This window comes from Coregonus lavaretus, assembly GCF_964263955.1.
Source record: "Coregonus lavaretus genome assembly, chromosome: 16".
Lineage (NCBI taxonomy): Eukaryota > Metazoa > Chordata > Actinopteri > Salmoniformes > Salmonidae > Coregonus > Coregonus lavaretus.
The window spans coordinates 23305551-23326790 of NC_140003.1; the positions used below are offsets into that span (position 1 = coordinate 23305551).

General features: G+C 41.7%; 1 protein-coding gene across 1 annotated transcript in view; it reads right to left on the reverse strand.

The window, feature by feature from the left end:
* Window positions 1–17396, reverse strand: part of neb (nebulin) — a gene marked incomplete at its 5' end in the record, with an annotated part of 83582 nt that extends 66186 nt beyond the window's left edge. Inside the window, 29 exon segments of the mRNA XM_084180048.1 lie at window positions 149–253; window positions 463–669; window positions 1658–1969; window positions 2090–2197; window positions 2476–2580; window positions 2770–2976; window positions 3294–3605; window positions 3735–3842; window positions 4086–4190; window positions 4495–4593; window positions 4699–4806; window positions 5013–5210; window positions 5480–5593; window positions 5722–5829; window positions 6038–6142; window positions 6752–6850; window positions 7007–7111; window positions 7302–7409; window positions 7820–7921; window positions 8610–8726; window positions 9332–9439; window positions 9549–9653; window positions 10312–10416; window positions 11353–11457; window positions 12054–12263; window positions 12406–12513; window positions 12745–12855; window positions 14040–14114; window positions 17334–17396. Coding sequence (XP_084036174.1) covers window positions 149–253; window positions 463–669; window positions 1658–1969; window positions 2090–2197; window positions 2476–2580; window positions 2770–2976; window positions 3294–3605; window positions 3735–3842; window positions 4086–4190; window positions 4495–4593; window positions 4699–4806; window positions 5013–5210; window positions 5480–5593; window positions 5722–5829; window positions 6038–6142; window positions 6752–6850; window positions 7007–7111; window positions 7302–7409; window positions 7820–7921; window positions 8610–8726; window positions 9332–9439; window positions 9549–9653; window positions 10312–10416; window positions 11353–11457; window positions 12054–12263; window positions 12406–12513; window positions 12745–12855; window positions 14040–14114; window positions 17334–17396 — 3822 coding nt within the window.
* Window positions 17397–21240: the final 3844 nt, after the last annotated feature.

The following is a 21240-nucleotide window of genomic DNA, read 5'->3' on the forward strand; positions in this document are numbered from 1 at the left end:
CAGTCAAACACAGTCAAACACAGTCAAACACAGTCAAACACAGTCAAACACAGTCAAACATCGCCTATCTGTAGGCAATACTTGTACTTGCACATCTTTAAAATGTCAGAGAAATTGAGTCTGTGTGTGTTTGTGGGTGTGTACTGACCTCGCTCATGGTCTGGGCGTTGTACTTGGCCTGGAGGAACTGAGGGCTGTCTGCAGGCAGGTTGTAGGTATGCTTGAACTTCTCGCCAGACGCTCTGTATGAAGCCTGCACAGAGAGAAAGAACCAGGTAATCACATTCAACATCCATAGTAGGGAATAAAATACATGGAATAAATACATGAAAACCATTCATTTCCTCATATCTTTTATGTAAACTCAATAAATGTATGACTCCTGAAAGACTAGCCTTGGTGAGCTAAAATAGATCCTAAAAAAAACAATAAACAATAATCAAAGTTAGTTTTAGTTCTTACGTCATCAAGTAACTTGGTGTTGGTCATGGCAAGGGCCATGTTCATCTGGTCAGTCAGACTGGTGAACTTCAGGGTGCTGGGGTGCACACGGTAGCCGTGCTCATTTAGGGCAGCCATGGCTGTCTTAGCCAACTCCACCCCCATAGAGCCAATAGGAACCCAGCCAGAACCCCTGTACACGTTGTTGTAGTCAGACTTGTAGGCGTTCTGTAGAGACACACAGCGAAATAGGAAAGGTATCACAACAGGTATTAGGACAGGTATCAGGAAAGGTATAAGGACAGGTATAAGGACAGGACAGGTATCAGGACAGGTTTCAGTAAAGGTATTAAAACAGGTTTTAGAACAGGTATCAGGACAGGTATAAGGACAGGTATCAGGACAGGTGTAAGGACATGTATCATGACAGGTATAAGGACATGTATAAGGACAGGTACCAGGACAGGTATAAGGACATGTATAAGGACAGGTACCAGGACAGGTATCAGGACATGTATAAGGACAGGTATAAGGACAGGTATACGGACAGGTATCAGGACAGGTATAAGGACAGGTGTCAGGACAGGTACCAGGACAGGTATCAGGACAGGACAGGTATCAGTACAGGAGAGGTATCAGGACAGGTAACAGGGCAGGTATCAGGGCAGGTATCAGGGCAGGTATCAGGACAGGTATCAGGGCAGGTATCAGGACAGGACAGGTATCAGGAAAGGGATCAGGGCAGGTATCAGGACAGGTATCAGGACAGGTGTCAGGACAGGTGTCAGGACAGGTATCAGAACAGGATAGGTATCAGGACCTATATCAGGACAGGACAGGTATCAGGGCAGGTATCAGGGCAGGTATCGGGACAGGACAGGTATCAGGATAGAACAGGTATCAGGACAGGACAGGTATCAGGGAAGGTATCAGGACAGTTATCAGGGCAGGTATCCGGACAGGAATCAGGACAGGTATCAGGTCAGGTATCAGGACAGGTATCAGGAGAGGGCAGGTATCAGGACAGGACAGGTATCAGAACAGGTCACGTATCAGGACAGGACAGGTATCAGACAGGTACCCTTTCTCTCACTCAAAATATACTATTGTTCACAAAAACCATTACTACTATTGTCGATAGTACAGTTACACAGCCAAGCCCAGTTTCGTACCATCATTATGGTATTGAATGGCAAGGATATCGAAATGAACTCACGTTGCTCTGGATCTCCATCATGGTGCGAGCCAGCTGAACAGGCATAGCCTCAGGGAGAAGAGTGTAGTTGTGGAGGCTCTTCTTGTAGCCAGCATAGGTTTGCGCTGCGGAGGCTTGCTTAGCATGTACAAGACTCATCATATCAACTGGAGAGTGGTACTTCAGCTTGGACTTGTGGTAGTCCTTCTTGTAGTTCTGCTCACTCTGCATCTTGGCCACCTGCATGTAGTGCACTAGCAAGGGGTCATCCTTAACATTGCGGAAGCCGACATGTTTGCCTCTTCCCTTCTCGTACGCCAGCTTGTACTTGTACTGTACAGGAAATACAATGATGAATGTAAATACCACGAATAGCATGTCATGATTATGGTCAATTATGGTTCATCAATAAACCCAAATACAGATTTCCAATTTCTTCCAATCCATACGTACATCGCTGGCAATATTAGTGCAGGCCCTGGCAGCAGTGATGGGGATGGCGTCTGCCTTCATCTGGTGTCCTTTCAGAATGTCTTGACGGTGAGCGTACGTGTAATAGTTCTGTGATGAAGAGAAAGAGAAATAAACACATTACTTACAGACACATTTCAATTAATGCATCATGGTCAATGAATATGTGTATATTAACTGTGTTTAAAAGCATTCAATTAATATATATGTGTAAAATAGGACTGTGATCAGTCAACATATAACCAACTATACAGTATAAATGAAGGCACATTTCAATGAATGCATGGAAGATGAATATATATGTGTTTTGATTGTGTATGATAGCAAAGGTATATAATAGTATGGACTGTGATCAACATGTAACCAACCTTGCTGATGTTGACAGCATTGTATTTGGCTTGCATAAACTCTGGTGCATCTGCAGGGAGATTGTAGGTGTGCAGGAACTTCTCTCCGCTGGCTTTATAGTCATGCTGCAAAAAAACACATCATAACAACAACATATTTAAATCAACAGTTCTATTCAGTTCAATTAAATTCCATCCAACAAAATGAATTAAATACAAAATGTATTTCAACAAAATGTATTCAATGGAAAACTTCAATTCAATGGACAACTAGAGATTTGATTTAGGCCTTTCTAGTAAGTAAATACTACTCACAACATTCATAATCTTTTGGTTCTGCTTGCACAGCTCCATATTCATGCCGTCCATCTTGCTGGTGAATTTAAAGTTTTCAGGGTGCTGCCTGTACTTGTGCTCATCCAGAGCGGCCCCGGCCTGCTTGGCTAGCTCCACAGGAATGGAGCCGATGGGGATCCAGCCAGTTCCCTTCACAAAGTTCTCCCAATCCGCTTTGTAGTTCAACTGCATCCGGCAAGGAGAGGAGACAATGTGAGAAATGCTGCAAATAACCACTACAGTAAAAATCTAAGATGCAGCATCGCAACTTACAAGTTGAAGCTAGAGTTTCCAAAGGCCTGAGGCTAGTACCTTTTAAACCAGGCTAGTAGAAAATGTTTCAAACTAGCCCACCAGGCCAGTGAAATGTTATCTTTTCAAATACCACATGGCACAGATTTTGGACCCTTCACTAGTAGAATGTCACCTGGGTAGAAATCGCCCTTCTAGCCAGTGCGGAAAATTATTTTGCTCTATCCCTGGGTAGGAGTCAGAGTACTTACATTACTGGCGTTGGTGTCCATGGTGCGAGCCAGCTCAAGGTTCATGGCCCCTGGTAGAAGACTGTAATGGTGTTGGATCTTCCTGTAGCCAGTATAGGTTTGCACTGCAGAGGCTTGCTTAGCATGTGCAACACTCATCATGTCAACTGGGGAGCAGTACTTCAGCTTGGACTTGTGGTAGTCCTTCTTGTAGTTCCTCTCACTCTGCATCTTGGCCACCTGCATGTAGTGCACTAGCAAGGGGTCATCCTGAAGATTACGGCAGCCGACTTGTTTGCCTCTTCCCTTCACATGGTCTTTCTTGTACTGGATCTAAAAGGAAGAAGTAAAATAATAATCTGATCATCTGACACTATTCAACGTAGGAACATTGTTGTTGACTATACAGACTACATACAGTATAGCTCTTTATGTTGTCCTGGGGATTTATTGTGTACTTACATCACTGGCAATATGTCTGCCGTGCTTAGCATGGATGACAGAGATAGCATCTGACCTCATGTCGTAGCCCTTTGCAATGGTTTCCTCCCAGCTTTGCTTGTAGTAGTTCTGAAATAAACCAATATGGTATATAAATACACTGTTTCCATGAGACACGAATATAACACAGTATATACATGCAGTGCACACCCAAGAAGGCACAGTTGTATTTGGAGGAAAGATGTCTACACAGTGCAGAGCAGTGTGCTCTTTATATAAAGGGCAGGCGGTGATAATATGATAAAACATTTGACAATTCATTTAATTAAATATGAATATGAGGCATAATTTATTAGTCTTGGTCAACAGTACCTTGCTGATGTTGTAGGCGTTGCATTTGGCCTGAAGGAACTGGGGGTCATTATGGGGTAGTGAGTACTTCTGGTGGATCTCCTCAAGACCCTTCTTGTAGTGAAGCTGCAGGGGAAGAAGAATACAAATACAAATGAGTACACAAACACATATTTATAGATATAAAATAGTAATACATTAATTACTGATTGTTTCATCTTTATTTATATTTTTTTTAAATCATATTTGTACTAAGTTGAATATGTAACCTCTATGAAGTACACAGTTTCCTCGACACAGGATCTCCATTGAAATTGCTTTTTAGTCCAGGACTAACATGAATCTGTGTTCAGGAAACCGCCCCATGATGTCTAAATTATCTGAATAACACGATTCTATCATCCAATAATAATAATATAATAATACTCACATCACTCCTCATTAGCTGGTTGACCTGGGCCTGCATCATGACAGGGTGGTCAGCGATGGCGGTGAAGGGGATGGTGTCTGGGTGCTGACGGTACTTTCTCTGAAGTAGAGGAGAAAAGGGAACACATCCTATGTCAAAGCAGATGAAACCAATCTTGTTGTGTTTTAATTTAAACCTTCAACTAGATCATGTTGTAGTAGCTACCTCATTGAGGATCTCTCCGGCTTTCTTGACCTTCTCCACTTCCATGGAGCCGAAGGTGACCCAACCAGATCCCTTGGTGAAGTTGTTGTAGTCTGAATGGTATTCATTCTGTAGAGAGGGAAAATAAAGTAGTGGGAGTATTACTTTCAGTATACTTCTACCGGTTTTGAAATGCTCCAACATTATTATAACCTTTTCCCCAGACGTTTAATAGGATGAAAGCAAACCAAATCAATCAATCAATCAATTAGATAAATCAACCAGAGTAATTAATCTATCTATCTATCTATCAATCTGGGTGATGGTGTTCTTACGTCACTCTGGATGATGTTGGCCTTCTTGGCCAGGTCCAGGGACATGGCGTCGTAGGGCAGGAGGTAGCGGTTGTGGATGGTTCTGTAGCCGGCCATGCTGGCGATACCCTGGGACTTCTTGGCCAGGGTGTTAGACATCATGTCCAGCGTGGTGATGTACTTGGTCTTTGTCTTCTCGTAGTCCTTCTTGTACTCACGCTGCGGAGAGAGTTTGAGAGAATTAGAAGGTGAGGCACCATATTCTCTCTATGATAAAAAAGTGTTTATTTAATATAAAGTTGGGACGAGTCACAGTGAGCGCTTATACCCCTGCCACACTGACAGCCACTGTCCTCATATTTCTGTTTCATACTAAAACAAGGTTTGTCAAAGACAATACACATCAACCAACATTTCAAATGTGCCAGATTAAGCTTGCCGGCTAATTTGTAGTCTAATCTGTATTCCCTGGCAGGAAAATGACTTACATCACTCTGTATTTTGGCCACATGTATGGAGTGCAGCATCTTGGGGTCGTCACGGATACTGAGGGCTCCCACCATCTTTCCCTTGTTCTTTTCAAAATCCTTCTTGTATTTGACCTGAGGGCAAAGAGCAAAAGTTAGGTGAATGCCTATACTACACAGTACACCAAAGGAAATAGTCAGCATTATCAATATGAATAATCATTTACATGGAAGTGTAGATGTTTATTTCAGTGCATACTCACATCACTGGCTATGTTTGTGTGGGCACGGGCTGCAAGGATCGAGATAGCATCACCCTTGACCTCGAACTGCTTGGCTTTAACTTTCTCCCAATCATACTTGTAACAATTCTGCGCAGAGTTAAAAATACATTTAGGATATCAGTATCATGCAAGTAAAAAACCAGAGGGTTTATCCATTGAGGGTCAACAATAACCAAATACAATGATTGTGAAATTATGTCAATACAAGCACATTATTTTCAAATCATATTATAACAAATGAAATTATAAATTATAAAAACATTACCTACAGTATCATCAACAGAATTTGACTTACATCACTAAGGTTAAATGCATTAACTCTGGACTGGATGAAGAAGGGGTAATCTGGGGGCAGGGCACACTTAAACTTATCCAACTCATACGCTGCGTGGTAGTTAAGCTGGAAAAGACAGGAAGAACCACATGAAAATACAGTACAGTCAGGTACATGAAAGTGTACGGTTGGCACTATGTACAGCAGAGGAGAGCTATAGAATATGAGTACTACACAGATCATTCCATACCACTAGAGGGCAGTGCTGCCCATCATTGAGGAGTGTGAAGCCTCTCCTTTTCAGAGTTGTCTCTCATAACTGTCAGCCCCCCTCCTCTCATCTGAGACTAGGGGTTATTTTCAGCAAACTGAACGCATGTTGCTATTAATACTACAGAGAGAGAGAGAGAGATAGCTCTCTCTGGTTTCCATGGCGTCCGCAGGAAGACAGCTGAGCTATGTGCTAAGTGGATGAATGAGCACATTTTCAGGCAACAGCCATCAAGAACCTTTAGTGTCATGGCAACGGCTCAACCTTGAGGTCTCTTTTTTGGTATTTGTTCCAAAATTCTAACAAAATTCTATATCATATATTTTTTAGCAGGTTGTTCCATTGAGGTCAAAATACCTATTTTTCAAGGGAGACAGACAGACCTAATTGTAATTTCATACTGTAACTATTTAATATTGAACTTAACACTCGTATAAGGTCTGTCGTAAAGGTTGAATACATACATCACTCAGCTGTTTGGCGTTGATGGCGGATTGCACTTGAACAGGCGAGTCTGTCACTTGCGTAAATTTCACTGTGTCCGGATGTTGCCGGTAAACTTTCTGCAAAAAAAGATGTAAATTATACATATCAATATCAAGAATAAAAAAGACAAAGAATTATGTCAATCTAATTTTCAATGAAAGGCCTTATCCATGCTAATCATAGTGCAACTGACTGGTTGTAATTTGCAATATTTCTTCAAGAGGCATACTTACATCTTGACACTGTGCAACTTTCTTATGAGCTTCGTATTCTGCCGTCATGGTTTGGGGATAGAAACATCTCGTCTTGATATCCTCATAATCCGCTTTGTAATTTTGCTGAAAAGACAGAAGAACAGATGATTCCTTTCTAATCATTGAGAGTGAACTTGCCTGTCGTACAGTGGGCCCTGGATAAAAGTAGTAATCTATATAGGGAGTAAGGTGCCATTTGAGAGACAATCAATGTCTTACTCTTAACAATGCATTAGAGGAGAGAACAAAACAAAAACAATGCAACATTAATTACTTCGCTCTTGATCTCCTCCATTTTCTTGCAGTGAAGCATGTAGATATCCTCATAGCTGCCAATATAGCGTCCCTTCACCTCGTTCTTATACTTGTCTTTATAATGCACCTGTGAGGGGAGATAGAGGGAGTAAAGATGAATCCATGTAAGATCCATTTGCCTCTTACATACAATAAAGGAGATCCAATTTAAATGATCAGTCGGGTTGTTGCTGCCATTCGTAATGTCTTTCTTGAACTAACACTCACACTTGTCTTTTCTTACTAGCTCTGACTTTGCTGATCGCTACTTTATTGAGAAGAAATGTACTTACTATGACTGTGATATGTGGTTGTCTCACCTAGCTATCTTAAGATGAATGCACTAACTGTAAGTCGCTCTGCATAAGAGTGTCTGCTCAATGACTAAAATGTGAAATGTAAATGTAAAATGTACTGTACAATGATTTGTTGAACAATAAAAAAAAAAACATGAACATCATTAACCTCATCAGTGAAGACAATGAAAGGAATACTCACGTCACTGAACTTCTGTACAACAGAGTCCATCTTGAATTTGGGCGTGTCACAGTAGTTGATACTGGACCCCCTGGATTTCTCATAGCTGGCCTTGTACACTTTCTGCAAAGGGAGTGATCAGAGGAGAAATGTTGAGCAGAAAACAATGGCAAACAAAAGTAGTTATATGCCTCAAATTCATATCAAAGTTAGTATTTGGCTTTCAATTTATGAAATTCGGCAAAATGAGTAAAACCATTATTTCCAAATATAAGGCTCTGTGAATGGCTACACTAATTATTAACAAATGGACAGTGAGTGACTAGTAACTAACTAGACTCATCAAAGTAGTGCTTGGGGTCATGTTACACCTTCAGTGGGTTAACTACAGAATAAGTGGCTCTTGAATGTCTTGATTATCACCACTCATTTAATAATTCAGTAAGAGGGGGGTGCACCCTTACTCACTGTCATGATTTAACTAGCAAGAATCTGCTGTGAAAACGTATACCCTGTTAGCAGCCAAATAGCAAACTGTCGAACTAGCAAACTGCCAACTGTCTAGCTAAAAGTGTACAAGTAAACACTATACAAGTTCATTTGAAACACGAGTAGTGACTTTTGAGAACGGAGATGAAAGATAACTGTTGTTGTCTGCCAGAACATGGGATGGGATACTGAATGATTTTCTGTAACTAATGACTGCCTCTCATAGAAGAGATGTGATTGTTTAGCTTCCTGTAACTTTTGTCTATTTGAGTATGACACCTGTTCGGACCAATGGTTCAGTCTCCCCGACTTAGACACTTACGTCACTCAAGATGGTGCCAGCGTATCTCAGCTGCCTGAGCAGAGGGTTGTCGGAGGCTGGGAGAACGTTGTAGTCAGCCACCGCTTTGCTCTTCTCATAGTCCTTCTTGTATTTGATCTGAGGAGAGAAGAATGGGTCCATCAATACATTATATATATGGTTTGCTGTGATACAGTGATTCATGTCAAGGTTAATACAATTACTCATCATTGCACATTTTGGATTTACATGTCCGTCTGCGTTGGTATGTGGATGAAGCCGTGTTTTGAAACATTTGATTGAAAAATGCTTATAGGCAAAAAGCTACAGTTTTGTTACCACCTACGGTATAGCCTAAATGTATTTAAACTACTGTTTGACGACAGTGATTTATTCTTTATCTAGTGTTCTGATTCTGGGTACAGAACATGTGTGGGCACATCTTGATGTCTGCGTGACAAAAGAGTCACAGTGTTGACTCACGCTCTGTTTAGAGCTGGAGGTCAAAGCAGTGTCGTGTGTCTCTCTGCTTGCTGCCGCATGAGATGGATCTATAAAAATATACTCAGCCAGCACCCACTTTCCCTGCTTCTTCTCTCTGAGAGAAGCAGTAGACAGCTGGTTGGTTGGTTAGCTGGTTGGTTAGCTGGTTGGTTAGCTGGTTGGTTTGGTGTGTGTTGTGTGTGTTGTGTGTGTTGTGTGTGCTCCTTCATGTCCCTCTCTTTGAGGGCTCATAGACTCACCGAGCTGGCAGCGTGACCAGCCTTCTTGTTCTGTTTGTATTCTGGCGTCTCTGTTTGCATAAAATTTATTTGGTCTTTTATGTCCTCATACGCAGCCGTGTACTTTTTCTGAAATGAGAAAAGACAAATATAGATATGACGTGTTATGATTTGATGAACACATACTGTAATGTAAATTATGCCAATAACTATATGCTATACAATAGTGGGCTCTTACATTGCTGATGTTGTCCATAGCCACCCTGGCAACGGCCACATCAATGTAGGGCGTCTCGCACCAGTGGCCCTTGACGTTCTTGTTGTAGTCCTCATGATACTTGAGCTGCAAGAGAAAAGCAAGGAAAAGTCAGACATTGGGTCATTTAAAATAAGAAGAACTAAAGCTTTGCTTCTATAGATACTGAACTAAGATTGCAAAATCGAGGCATGACACAATCAAGAAATACTTCAAATATTATCTGTCAAAGTGTTGCCTTAAAAGTCATTCAAAACAGAATAATATGAACATTATAGATGGATGCTGGAATTGTAGAGGCCTCTGCAACTACAGGGGGAGTATAAAACATGTTGGGAGCGGTGGGGATTTCAAATAATCTCAGGCTATTGTCGTTGCTCCACGTCTGTCTGCCAGAATAGGGCTGCTGCCTTCCAATAATATCATGGAGCAGGTGGCAGTCATACCCCCTCTGTCTCCCAGGGACAAGGACAGCAGGGCTGGGGACTTCACACATGTCAGGCAGTGACTGACAGCACCCACTGGTCCACCCTGTCCTCTCCGTCAGGACTCGATAGCTGAGGGCTATGATAATGATTCTCTCAAATGTCTACATTACAACGTTGTCAAGGATGATGAGTGATTGCTTGATGCAATGACAGAGAAGCAATTGTCGATCAATCAGTGTGTGTGTGTATGTGTGTGTGTGTGTGTGTGTGTGTGTGTGTGTGTGTGTTTTTTTGTGTGTTTGTGTCACACCACTTACGTCACTGCGCTGTTCGAAATTTTTCTTGGCCAACTCCATATCATTAGGGACAGCCAGCGAGGTGTACTTTGCTGTGCGTTCAGCATGACCCTTCTTGTACAGGATCTGCAGCATAGGGGAGAAACAGAACAGAATGGTGAGAGGAACAGAAGAGACACAGAGATACGGAAGAGAGACAGGAAAGTAAGGAGGACAGTGTGTTAGAAGATTCAAACCCAAACTAACACCAGCTTATCCGCTCTGAAGGCAGCAGCAATGATCGCTAGACACCCCAGGCCACGATGAGATGTATCTTTAATCAATAGTTGACCTTTGACACGGTCAACTATGCCACATGCCTGTTAGCTATGCCACTATGCCACATGCCTGTTAGCTATGCCACTATGCCACATGCCTGTTAGCTATGCCACTATGCCACATGCCTGTTAGCTACATGTGGTAATGTTCTGCTTGATGATATCTAATTGGATAAGCCAATAAATTGGATCAGCGGAAATCTGAAGTTCACTTCAATAAAAGAGCGACAGCAGTGACCATTTTAATTGCATCCTACATGTAGAAATAGTTGCTGAGAGGAAATGGTTCCATATGGAACATCTGAGTCAGCAGAAACCCAAAAGCTCAGGAAGCAAAAATAGAGTTTTTAAATGAAGGGGGTAAACAGTGTTTTCATGAAGTGTGATTGATGTAGGATGTTTTACTGCCAAGTAATGTGATGTGAGCAATGAATTGCACAAAGTGAACCACCACACTCGTGGACGTGGTTCAGCTGACTGACTGACGCAATCACTGCATTCTAGGAATAGTGTTGTTGAGAAGGATATTTATGACTTAAAACATTTACATCATGGAACAAACGGTTATAACAATCACTCAGTGTAAGAAATTAATGCTGTTCGAATATAACTTACAGTAACTATAAAACAGTACTATAAAACTGACCTAATAACACTGATATCAACTTGCTGTAATCACAAGTAAAAGTGTAGTTAAGTGTAGAATAGAATACAACAGAATAGTTTTGATAGTTGCAGTACTCACATCACTGAGGACCTCCTGTGCCTTTGCCACCCTGCGCAGCTCAGGCGAGTCACTGTAAGGGTAGCACATGGTCTTGTCCTCATCCCAGGCCTCCGTGTACAGTTTCTGATCACACAGAAAAACAAAAAGAGAAGCTGCATCGGCTCAAATATAGAAAAGCAATCTATCTGTTTTGAGTAAAAATGAATTACTTAGATCAATCTAGATTAATGTGAATTGAGTAATCTACATATAAAATATTACTATAACCTCATACGACTCTGTCACGCCCTGGCTCTGGGGACTCGTGTATGTTGAGCCAGGGTGTTAGTTTCTTTGTGTAGTGTCTATGTTTCGTTTTCTATGTTCTGTTCTAGGTTATGTGTTTCTATGTTGGCCGGGGTGGTTCTCAATCAGAGGCAACGAGAATCAGCTGTTGCTTGTTGTCTCTGATTGGGACCCATACTTAGGCAGCCTTTTGTGCACTTGTTATTCGTGGGATGTTGTTCCGTGTTGGTTTGTATTGTATAACCGAGGACTTCACGTATCGTTTTGTTGTTTTGTGTATTTGAAAGTACTAAAATAAAAGTATGTACTCGTATCACGCTGCGCCTTGGTCCGCTCATTATGACGATCGTGACAGACTCAATAAATCAGCCTGGGACAAGTGTTGTAACAGCACCACTACAGTGAAGGCTGAGTATTGTTCAGTATGAAGTTACCTTGCTATAGTTTGCAGCGTTCTTCACAGCCAGGACAAGCTCAGGGGCATCAGGGGGCAGCAAGTACCTGTCCTTAGTCTCATCCCACTTCGCCCTGTACAGAACCTTGCTGATCAGCTCCGAGACATGCTTGACATGGGCGATCTCTCTGGCCTCCCCATCGTACAAACTGGTACACCTGACCTTATTGCCCTCCATCCGGTACTTCACCTGGTAGGGTCAATGAGTCAAGTGTCAATTTGACCAAAGTTTTATTTTTATATTATTATTAGTGACATTGCAACATTGACTGAGACTGTGATATATGATATCTATCAGAGAACTTGACAGAATAGAACAGAGGCCTCCATACCTCAGACAGCTGTTCCTGAGCCTTCTTGATCCTCACCATCTCAGGGGTGTCAGCCGAGATGGCATAGGGTTTCCCCTTAGCCTTGTCATAGGCATGACGGTACTTGTTCTGTTAGGGACACATCGGAACAATATAACATCATAATCAAACTCTGGTGAGCATGAACCAAAGAGGGGGGGGGGGGGGGGGGTGAAAAAACCATTTGACCTGGGTTCTCTTCATTAGGCAATATACGGAAGAATACTGACAGAAACAGAAAAGGGACTACCTGGACTTTTCAAAACATTTTGCTACGATGTACCCTAATGAACATGACCTGGTTGTAATGGGCTTGCTTACGTAGGAGAACAAGTCCAGCATCTTCTGGCTGTGGGCCAGGTAAGGAGTCATGAACTTGGAGGTGTCCACCTTAGCCTTCTTCCTGACGACTCTTCTCACAGGAACACCAGACTGGGGAACAGTGGTAAGGCTGTTAGTCATGTGACAAACTATGGCTGTTGGTCCTTTATGACAGGAAACCAGACCAGAGGTACACATCCACTTACAACAAAGAGGCTAGCGAGACAATACGGAGAAACCAGAAACAAGACGGAATCAATGCTCCTATAACAATGACAGAATAGTAATATTATACTAAGTGTAATATAAATAAACGGGTTAACAAGTGAATTACATTTTGACTATCCTAAGTCTCTTACAAAAGGGACATGTATGTGAAAGCAACAATGACTTAGGCTAGTTCATGCTACTCTGCAACCAAGTTCACTTACCTGCAAGAATTCAATGCAATGGCTGATTAAAAAAATATTACCTTAGGCTACTAATTGTGGTATTTGACTCTATCATCAAGGCATTACATGGAATGATTAGAAAACTATGTCATTCTACATGGAGGTAATGGGATGGGAGATAACATGGTATTGGCTAGGTTAAGGTCTAGTAGGGACAGAGGATAAGACTTATTATCAGGGCTACAGGAAAAGAAAGGGACTGAGGGAAAGGGACTGAACGAAGGAAAGGAAAGGGACTGAGGGAAAGGGACTCAACGAAGGAAAGGAAAGGGACTGAGGGAAAGGGAATGAACGAAGGAAAGGAAAGCGACTGAGGGAAAGGGAATGAATGAAGGAAATGAAAGGGACTGAGGGAAAGGGAATGAACGAAGGAAATGAAAAGGAAAGGAGACTGAAGGGAAGGAAAGGAGAGACTGGCCATGAATGAGCCAGTGGACAAAAGCAGGGGTGAGTAAGACACAATTGACTGCATGCATCATTTAGCAACATCTGCCTATATGAGGGCTATTTCATCAATCACTCACTAGCCTTGTGGCTAACTGAGAACATTTTACATGAAGTCGTGATTTGTGAATTACCCAAACAATCGCCTTTTTGTTTGGGAACTCACTTTTGGAATGGCAAAAAAAATGTCTTCCTCGACTTGAGTAAATTGTGAATTGTTAAACAAGGTAGTTTGTTTAATAATCCACGGGGTCACACATATCGCTTTTTTAAACAGTATCCTTTCTAGAATTTCTCTCCTTCGTTAGGCCTACGTCTATGGAATAACCCCCATGACATGCAAGCACAACCGAAGCATCATGAGCTGCTTGTGCTGTTTATTTCACTGTTGTCTTCTACCTGTTGCTTTACGTCTGCTCCCACCTGAGTTGTGGTCTGGTGAGAGGTGGTCGAAGTCACCGTCTCCTCAAAATACTATAAATATAGGAACAACTCGCTGGTTTCAAAATCACCATTACAAGTAAAAGGAAGACATATCACAAATGTGTATTGGATTGAGTTTTCCCCCCAGCTCTGGTGCAATAATTCTCTGGTGCAATAATTGTTATACTGTAAACAACATTGATAAACAGTAATACTCATACTTATACTCACTTAATACTCATCTGCACTGTCACCACAATTATCTGGTTGTAGTAGCTAAGTCAAATATTCTGCAATTAGCATAATGATATAATAATTACATTCACTATAAAGTAATAAAAGGTTCCATATATCCCTGATCCCTCCAGTGACTTTGAAGGTGTCCTTTTGGATCCTGGAATATGCTGTGATTACTGAAGAGTGTAATGAAGCCTCTATTCCAGGGGGAAAGAGGAGTAGGAGCCTATAATAGCCCTGAATGACTGCCTGACTGACGGCTCTGTCTGCCTGAATGACTGCCTGACTGACTGCCTGACTGCCGGCTCTGTCTGCCTGACTGACGGCTCTGTCTGCCTGACTGACTGCCTGCTGGTTGCCTGCCTACATCTGGCAGAGCCCTCTGACCAGACCTGGGTTCAAATACATCTTACAATAATTTCAAATACTTTAGGTGGTCTTGACTGAGTGAGTTTGTCTGGGACAATGGAAACAATAGAATATTTGCAAAAAGGCAAACCCTGCCCACCTGTCACTCCAGGTTAAAGCAAACGCTAAAAGTATGTGAAAGATTCTAGTATTTGATCCCAGGTCTGACAGACAGAACCCTCTGTCCAACCATCCCTGGGAATATATGCACCCTCACATGACCTCACTGGCTATTCTTGTTGGTTATGCCATTTACATGTCCATTGTCCTTGTTGTAAATAGTCGCTATGAATCCAAATATCAACAAGACAGCTAAAACTGTTTTAATCCTTAGTGATTATTCTAATAAATCTCCTTGTTATTAGCTTAAATCGGAGCAACATACTCTACTAAACTAGAAACATTCTCACACATGTTCCCTGAATAGCCTGTGTCTAACTTGAACTAAGCCAAAATTATAACCAGTGAGTGACCTGAGAGTGAGACTACATTGTTCTCTAACTCAGGAAGGTACTCATTGCCATACCATTAATAGGGGACAGCCCATGAACATGTTTAACCCTACTGATGGAACGGTATAGAAAACCCTTGAACTAATGGTCAGAATCATCATCATTATCGTCACGACACAACATAGGTCTGCGATTCATATGCCAAACAGCCTATTGAACCACTGAGAGACCAGAGCTGGGGAAAAATCGCAAACACTTTAAACAACAGTTGTAAGAGGCTGTTTTCTGACTCTACAAGACAGGAGGAGAATCATACAGGTACATTAACTACCCCCCACCCGCCTTGTTGTTCCCCAACAGGTTTTAGTAATGACAATAAACAATGGAGGACAGAGAACAGGTAGAATCTTCTAGTCAGGAGTTGGCAAAACATCACAAACAGATCTGGGATCAGGCTAAGATTCTGCTGCTACAGAGCTTAGATCTGCCTTCCTCCTCTAGCTAGCTGCAAGTTGCCTGTTGGTTTCTCTATACACGCATCAACCTCCTAAGCACATCCTATGAGTGATGTTAGCAGACCCTCGGCCGGGCTGCTGGAGCTTCCTCCGGGTGATTTACAGCAGGCAGCACTTCTCACTATGTCCACTGCTAAATGTGTATGTCCTGTCCCGTCCTAAGAGTTTTAACAGCCACATCTCAGAGCTCAAAGTCAATATTTCCCTTACTGGGAGAAAAATATACTGTGAAATTGGAAGTTGAAATGATCTTAAACTTGATTAACATTAAGAGGGTAAGGTAGAATAACATAAAACAATGTACTATCTCGAGAAAGTAATTTTGTTCAAATCGTTAAATGCTGAATATTAAATACTTAGTACAGTATAATCCATATCAATAACCACTTAAAAAACTGTTGTCCTGAATGACTGTACAATCCACCCAGTTATTATCTGCAATGTAGAGTACTGTATATCCTATAACATGCACAGCTGTACGTTTCTCCCCAGCCTGTAGATCAGATGAAAGAAGCCATCTTACTATTAAGATCAAAGTAATCTCTTTAAAAATGTCCTCCAAAGTGTAGATGAAAGTAGTAGTGAAATCAGAGTGTTTCGATTTTGAGGATAGTCTTTTTTTTCTGCATTACAAAGGATTTACATTTTTGCATTAAAGATAGATAAATCTCTTTGAAAAAGTTGATATGTTATATGGGAACCAAACAATAACTTTCCAAATACTGTAGTTAGAGGTTTTGACCCATTTTTCTAAATGTTTTGAATATTTAACAATAACAAATCAGAAGTTCCTTCCACATCCTCAATTAGGAAGAAATTATTCGGATTCCCCTATAAGTTATCAACAACATAAAGTTTAGACAAATAAACACACTGTCTGTTGTGTAATAACTAGGCCTATTACATCAGCTCCTATAGTTGTCAGTAGTATAAGGTGGTTGGTCAGGTAAAGTGTACTTATACTACTTCTATCGACTATCAAGTTAAAGGAGTTTTCCCATTTTGAACTTTGCACTGATTAAGTGCGATGGTCATTGTAAACAAAAGGGTGTGATTTCTTTTTATGTTCATAACTGGGCTTTAAAATGTCAAAGAAAAGAGGAAAGTGGCAGGGGTTTTGATTTTAATGGCTGGTCCCTGGTCTGATTTACAGTTCTCTGGGCTGTACAGGGCTGGCCAGGGCCATGTCTATAGCTAGCATATAGGAAGATGGGTGTTCTTCGGAAACAGAATCTAACCCTGCTCACAGCTCAGAGACACCTGGACTCCTGAACTGCTGACTGGGGTGGTATCAAAACTAAGTTGCCTATTCATAGGGACTGAGTAAAGCTAGCTAGTTAACCTGAAGACCTACCAGTACCAGGGCCAGGGAAGCCCACTGGGGCCGTAGAACTCAGACCTAAGAACATTGGTAGTGGGTTTGGAATGGGTTTGGGGTTCCAATTCCATTTCAATTCAGTCAATTCAGGAAGTAAACTGAAATTCTGACTCCTATTCCAATTTTCCTTGAATTGACCCCAAAACCAGTTTGGAGGGCCCACAAGGCCTAACCGATTGAAATGTGTGTAAATTATTCAACTGTCAAAACCAGCAATAGTCTGAGTACCTAAGACAACGATGGTGTGTTGTGTTGATCTCGCAATATAATATTTACTTACCTCTTCCTCAAAAATCTCCTCTTCCTCCTCAAACTCCTCCTCAATTTCTTCATTCTCATCCATGATGATGCAGTTTTAGGGGTTTCTACCTAAAACACATAACATCCTCAGGCATTTAATTTCTGATGCACCTCCCAGTAAAATATGGTTGAAACTTTACAAGCACAATTGACAATCATCTAGTAGCCATAATTGGGACATAACAGTCAACATCAACGTAAACTCTGTGTTATAATACATTTCCTCTTTATAAGCAAAAAGCAGTACTAGTGCCCTCCATAGAGCAATGTGTCTTTACCAGAGGCTGAAGGCCAACATTAACAGAGATATTTTAAGAACCTGCCTTGCAGTCTCTGGTGAACCCAAACCACCAAAGTCAAAGGCAGGATGTGGACAAAACCTTCTAACAAAGTCGTTCACACATAAAGTATGTAACATGCACACACAATGATGGTGAAATGCCAAACAGTCCAACATGTCGTACCCGAGAAAGATTCCTGTAGTATTTCCAGCAACCTTACAGTAAAGGAAGCTGCTGACTTGCCGTTCACTAGGGTCCCAAACTGATATTCCACTTTGTGTTTTGCCCTAAAGCCTAGACAAGTAAACAAATAAGTGACAGAATTATCAGTCACTCTCACTGTGATAAACTCCAATTCCACACTAGATAAGATAAATCTCAGGTACAGCTAAAAGGTGTGATCACGGGCCAAGTTGTGCTGGAATGCCTTTTGCAGGCCGGTAGGCTTTGATGAGAGTTTGACACCTAAAACCCCCCTAGAGCAGTCTTTCGTCTCCTGGCTGAAGGGTTGGGACAGCTGGCCGCATAGCACTCCAACTATTTGTCATGTAAGTTAATACCACGGCTTGATTGGCGGGCTTTGTTTAGCTAACAGAGCTCCAATGCCTTCTGAGGCCGCAGGTTAAATTTAGGACAGCTGTACTAACTACCTTTTTTTAGCACTCCATTCACAAAAGTACTTTATCCACCAAAATTGACTTGAAAACAGAAGCAGAAGAGGTTGGGGAAAATGCAACAAACTCGTGGTGTGTTTTCAAAGGTGTCCCATTGGCGGCCTGTTGGTCTCTGGAGGTCCACTGCTCTGAGACTCCTTTAACGAGGACACAGCCCGTTAACTGGGATTATTCCTTCATTAACTATCCCTAAGCAATCCAAAGGCAGCAGAAGACAAAACTGTACAGAAGACAAAAAAGTCCCAAACGAAAGCAATGCTGGAGCGGTAAGATGAAAGGAAGGAATATGTTCAGTTTATTGTTTCTTTTAGCTTACCAGTTTACTTTAGAGTTTAATCGTTTCCCAAGCCGCCAAAGAGCCTCCCCAACTTCCCTCCACAGAAACGATGGGCGACAGCTCACAGCTGCAGCGGCACCGTGGTTATCATGAGGTCCAAACAGCCAATCAGAGGCTGGCGCTCTCATGTTTCAAAATCTAAATATACCTAAGTGATCCCTTCAGAAAATAGCACCTGTTCAGTAAATTTATCTGAGTGCAATATACACTAAGTATACCAAACATTTAAAAAACCTTCCTGATATTGAGTTGCACCCCCCCCCTTCTTTGCCCTCAGAACAGCCTTAATTCATCGGCGCATGGACTCTACAAGGTGTCGAAAGCATTCCACAGGGATACTGGCCCATGTTGACTCCAATGCTTCCCACAGTTGTGACAAGTTGGATGGATGTCCTTCGGGTGGTGGACCATTCTTGATACACATGGGAAACTGTTGAGCGTGAAAAACCCAGCAGCGTTGCAGTTCTTGACAAAAAACAGTGCGCCTGGCACCTACTACCATATCCTGTTCAAAGGCAGTTACATTTTTTGTCTTGCCCATTCACCCTCTGAATGGCACACATACACAATCCATGTGGTCCCATGTGGCTCAGTTGGTAGAGCTTGCAAAGCCAGGGTTGTGGATACGATTCTCACGGGGGACCATAACGAACTGTATGCACTCACTGCTGGATAAGAATGTCTGCAACATGACGAAAACGTAAAATGCCTCAATTGTCTCAAGGCTTAAAAATCCTTCTTTAACCTCTCTCCTCCCCTTCATCTACACTGATTCATGTGGATTTAGCAAGTGACATCAAAATGGGATCATAGCATTCAACAAAGCAGCAAGGATTGTTTTAAGGTGGAGATGTGATTCTTCAGTTGTAGTCATGCACAATGCTCTTGGGTGGTCATCAATCAACAAGATAATTGAAAAAAACATGCTTATTTTATTTCACAATGTATACCATTTAAAACGGCCAAACTCCATTCACAACAGTATTGTTGGTAAGAGACAGACATTCAGTCAATCTAGGAATAGATTGTCCACCATCTATGTGTTATCCCGGCAGAAAAGTAAAACAGGCAAAATAACATTTCGATTTAGAGCAATAAAGAAATTGAATAGTTTATCTGAGCAAACCAGTCACCTTTCATTATATAAATTCAAACAATACTTTAGAACCATTTAAATATAATAAATTGGAAGGTTGTGCAGGACAATGGTAGATGAAGGAACCAATCTATCTTTTCAGACTGTTAGAGTATTTATCTGGTCAATATGGCTGTTGTTTGTAACAGTGTGTTATATGTGAAAATGTGATTGTATTATAAATTGTATTTGAATGTTTAAGGACTCTTGGAAGATTAGTCCAAATGAGGACTAAAAGAGATCCTAATAAAAATCTAATCAAATCAAAGCTGGCCAGTGTATGTCATAGAAAGAGCAGGAAGGGGTAGGAAGGGGCAGAGAGGGGAAAGAAAACAAGAGAAAACCCAACTACCTGCGATGGGAGGTGATCACGAATGTTGACTGGTTTGGGGGTGATGTCAGTGTGTTGCCGGGGATTCCTTGAGTGGACATGGGCTCTGAGTCTGGGGTTGTATGTATCAAGCATCTCAGAGCAGGAGTGCTGACCTAGAATCCGTTTTGCCTCTTTGATCATAATGAATAGGATTACATGGACAGGAGGGAGCTGCTCCTAGATTAGCACCCTGAGATGCTTGATACCGCCTCTGGAGAGACTAGTACTGTAGTTCAGGTGGGGGTACTGACTGTACTGACTGACTATGCAGGAGACTCTCTGATCGAAGTCCTGTGTGGTGTCTGGAGCAGGGTCAAAGCCATTATGGGCCACTGGATTTGAAGGAAAGGGAATCAAACCATTGACCTGCTGTCCCACCACCATTAATAAATAAATATGCACCATAAATAAATAAATAGCAACTCAGTATGATACTGAGCTCCCGATGTGACTGTATGCTGCAGAAGATGTATTACAAGTTACTCATGCCATACTTCTAGATTGAGCTCAGCCAGTGAATTAAAGGTTAGATCAGGCACCAGTCAAGCTGCTATGACATTACCCTGTTATGGTTTGTAGTGTCAAACCATCTCCATTTTCCCAGCAGTTTCCCTCCCTTCAAGTTGTGTCTCTGAAGTCTTGCATGTCTCCCTCTCCTGGTCTCTCTCTCCTAGTCTCTCCCCTCCTTTCATTCATCTGCACTGATCTGAAAACACAGGACAGGTGAAAGCAATATGGTGGATGCCTATTAGGTACAGTGGGGGGAAAAAGTATTTAGTCAGCCACCAATTGTGCAAGTTCTCCCACTTAAAAAGATGAGAGAGGCCTGTAATTTTCATCATAGGTACACGTCAACTATGACAGACAAATTGAGGAAAACATTTCCAGAAAATCACATTGTAGGATTTTTTATGAATTTATTTGCAAATTATGGTGGAAAATAAGTATTTGGTCACCTACAAACAAGCAAGATTTCTGGCTCTCACAGACCTGTAACTTCTTCTTTAAGAGGCTCCTCTGTCCTCCACTCGTTATCTGTATTAATGGCACCTGTTTGAACTTGTTATCAGTATAAAAGACACCTGTC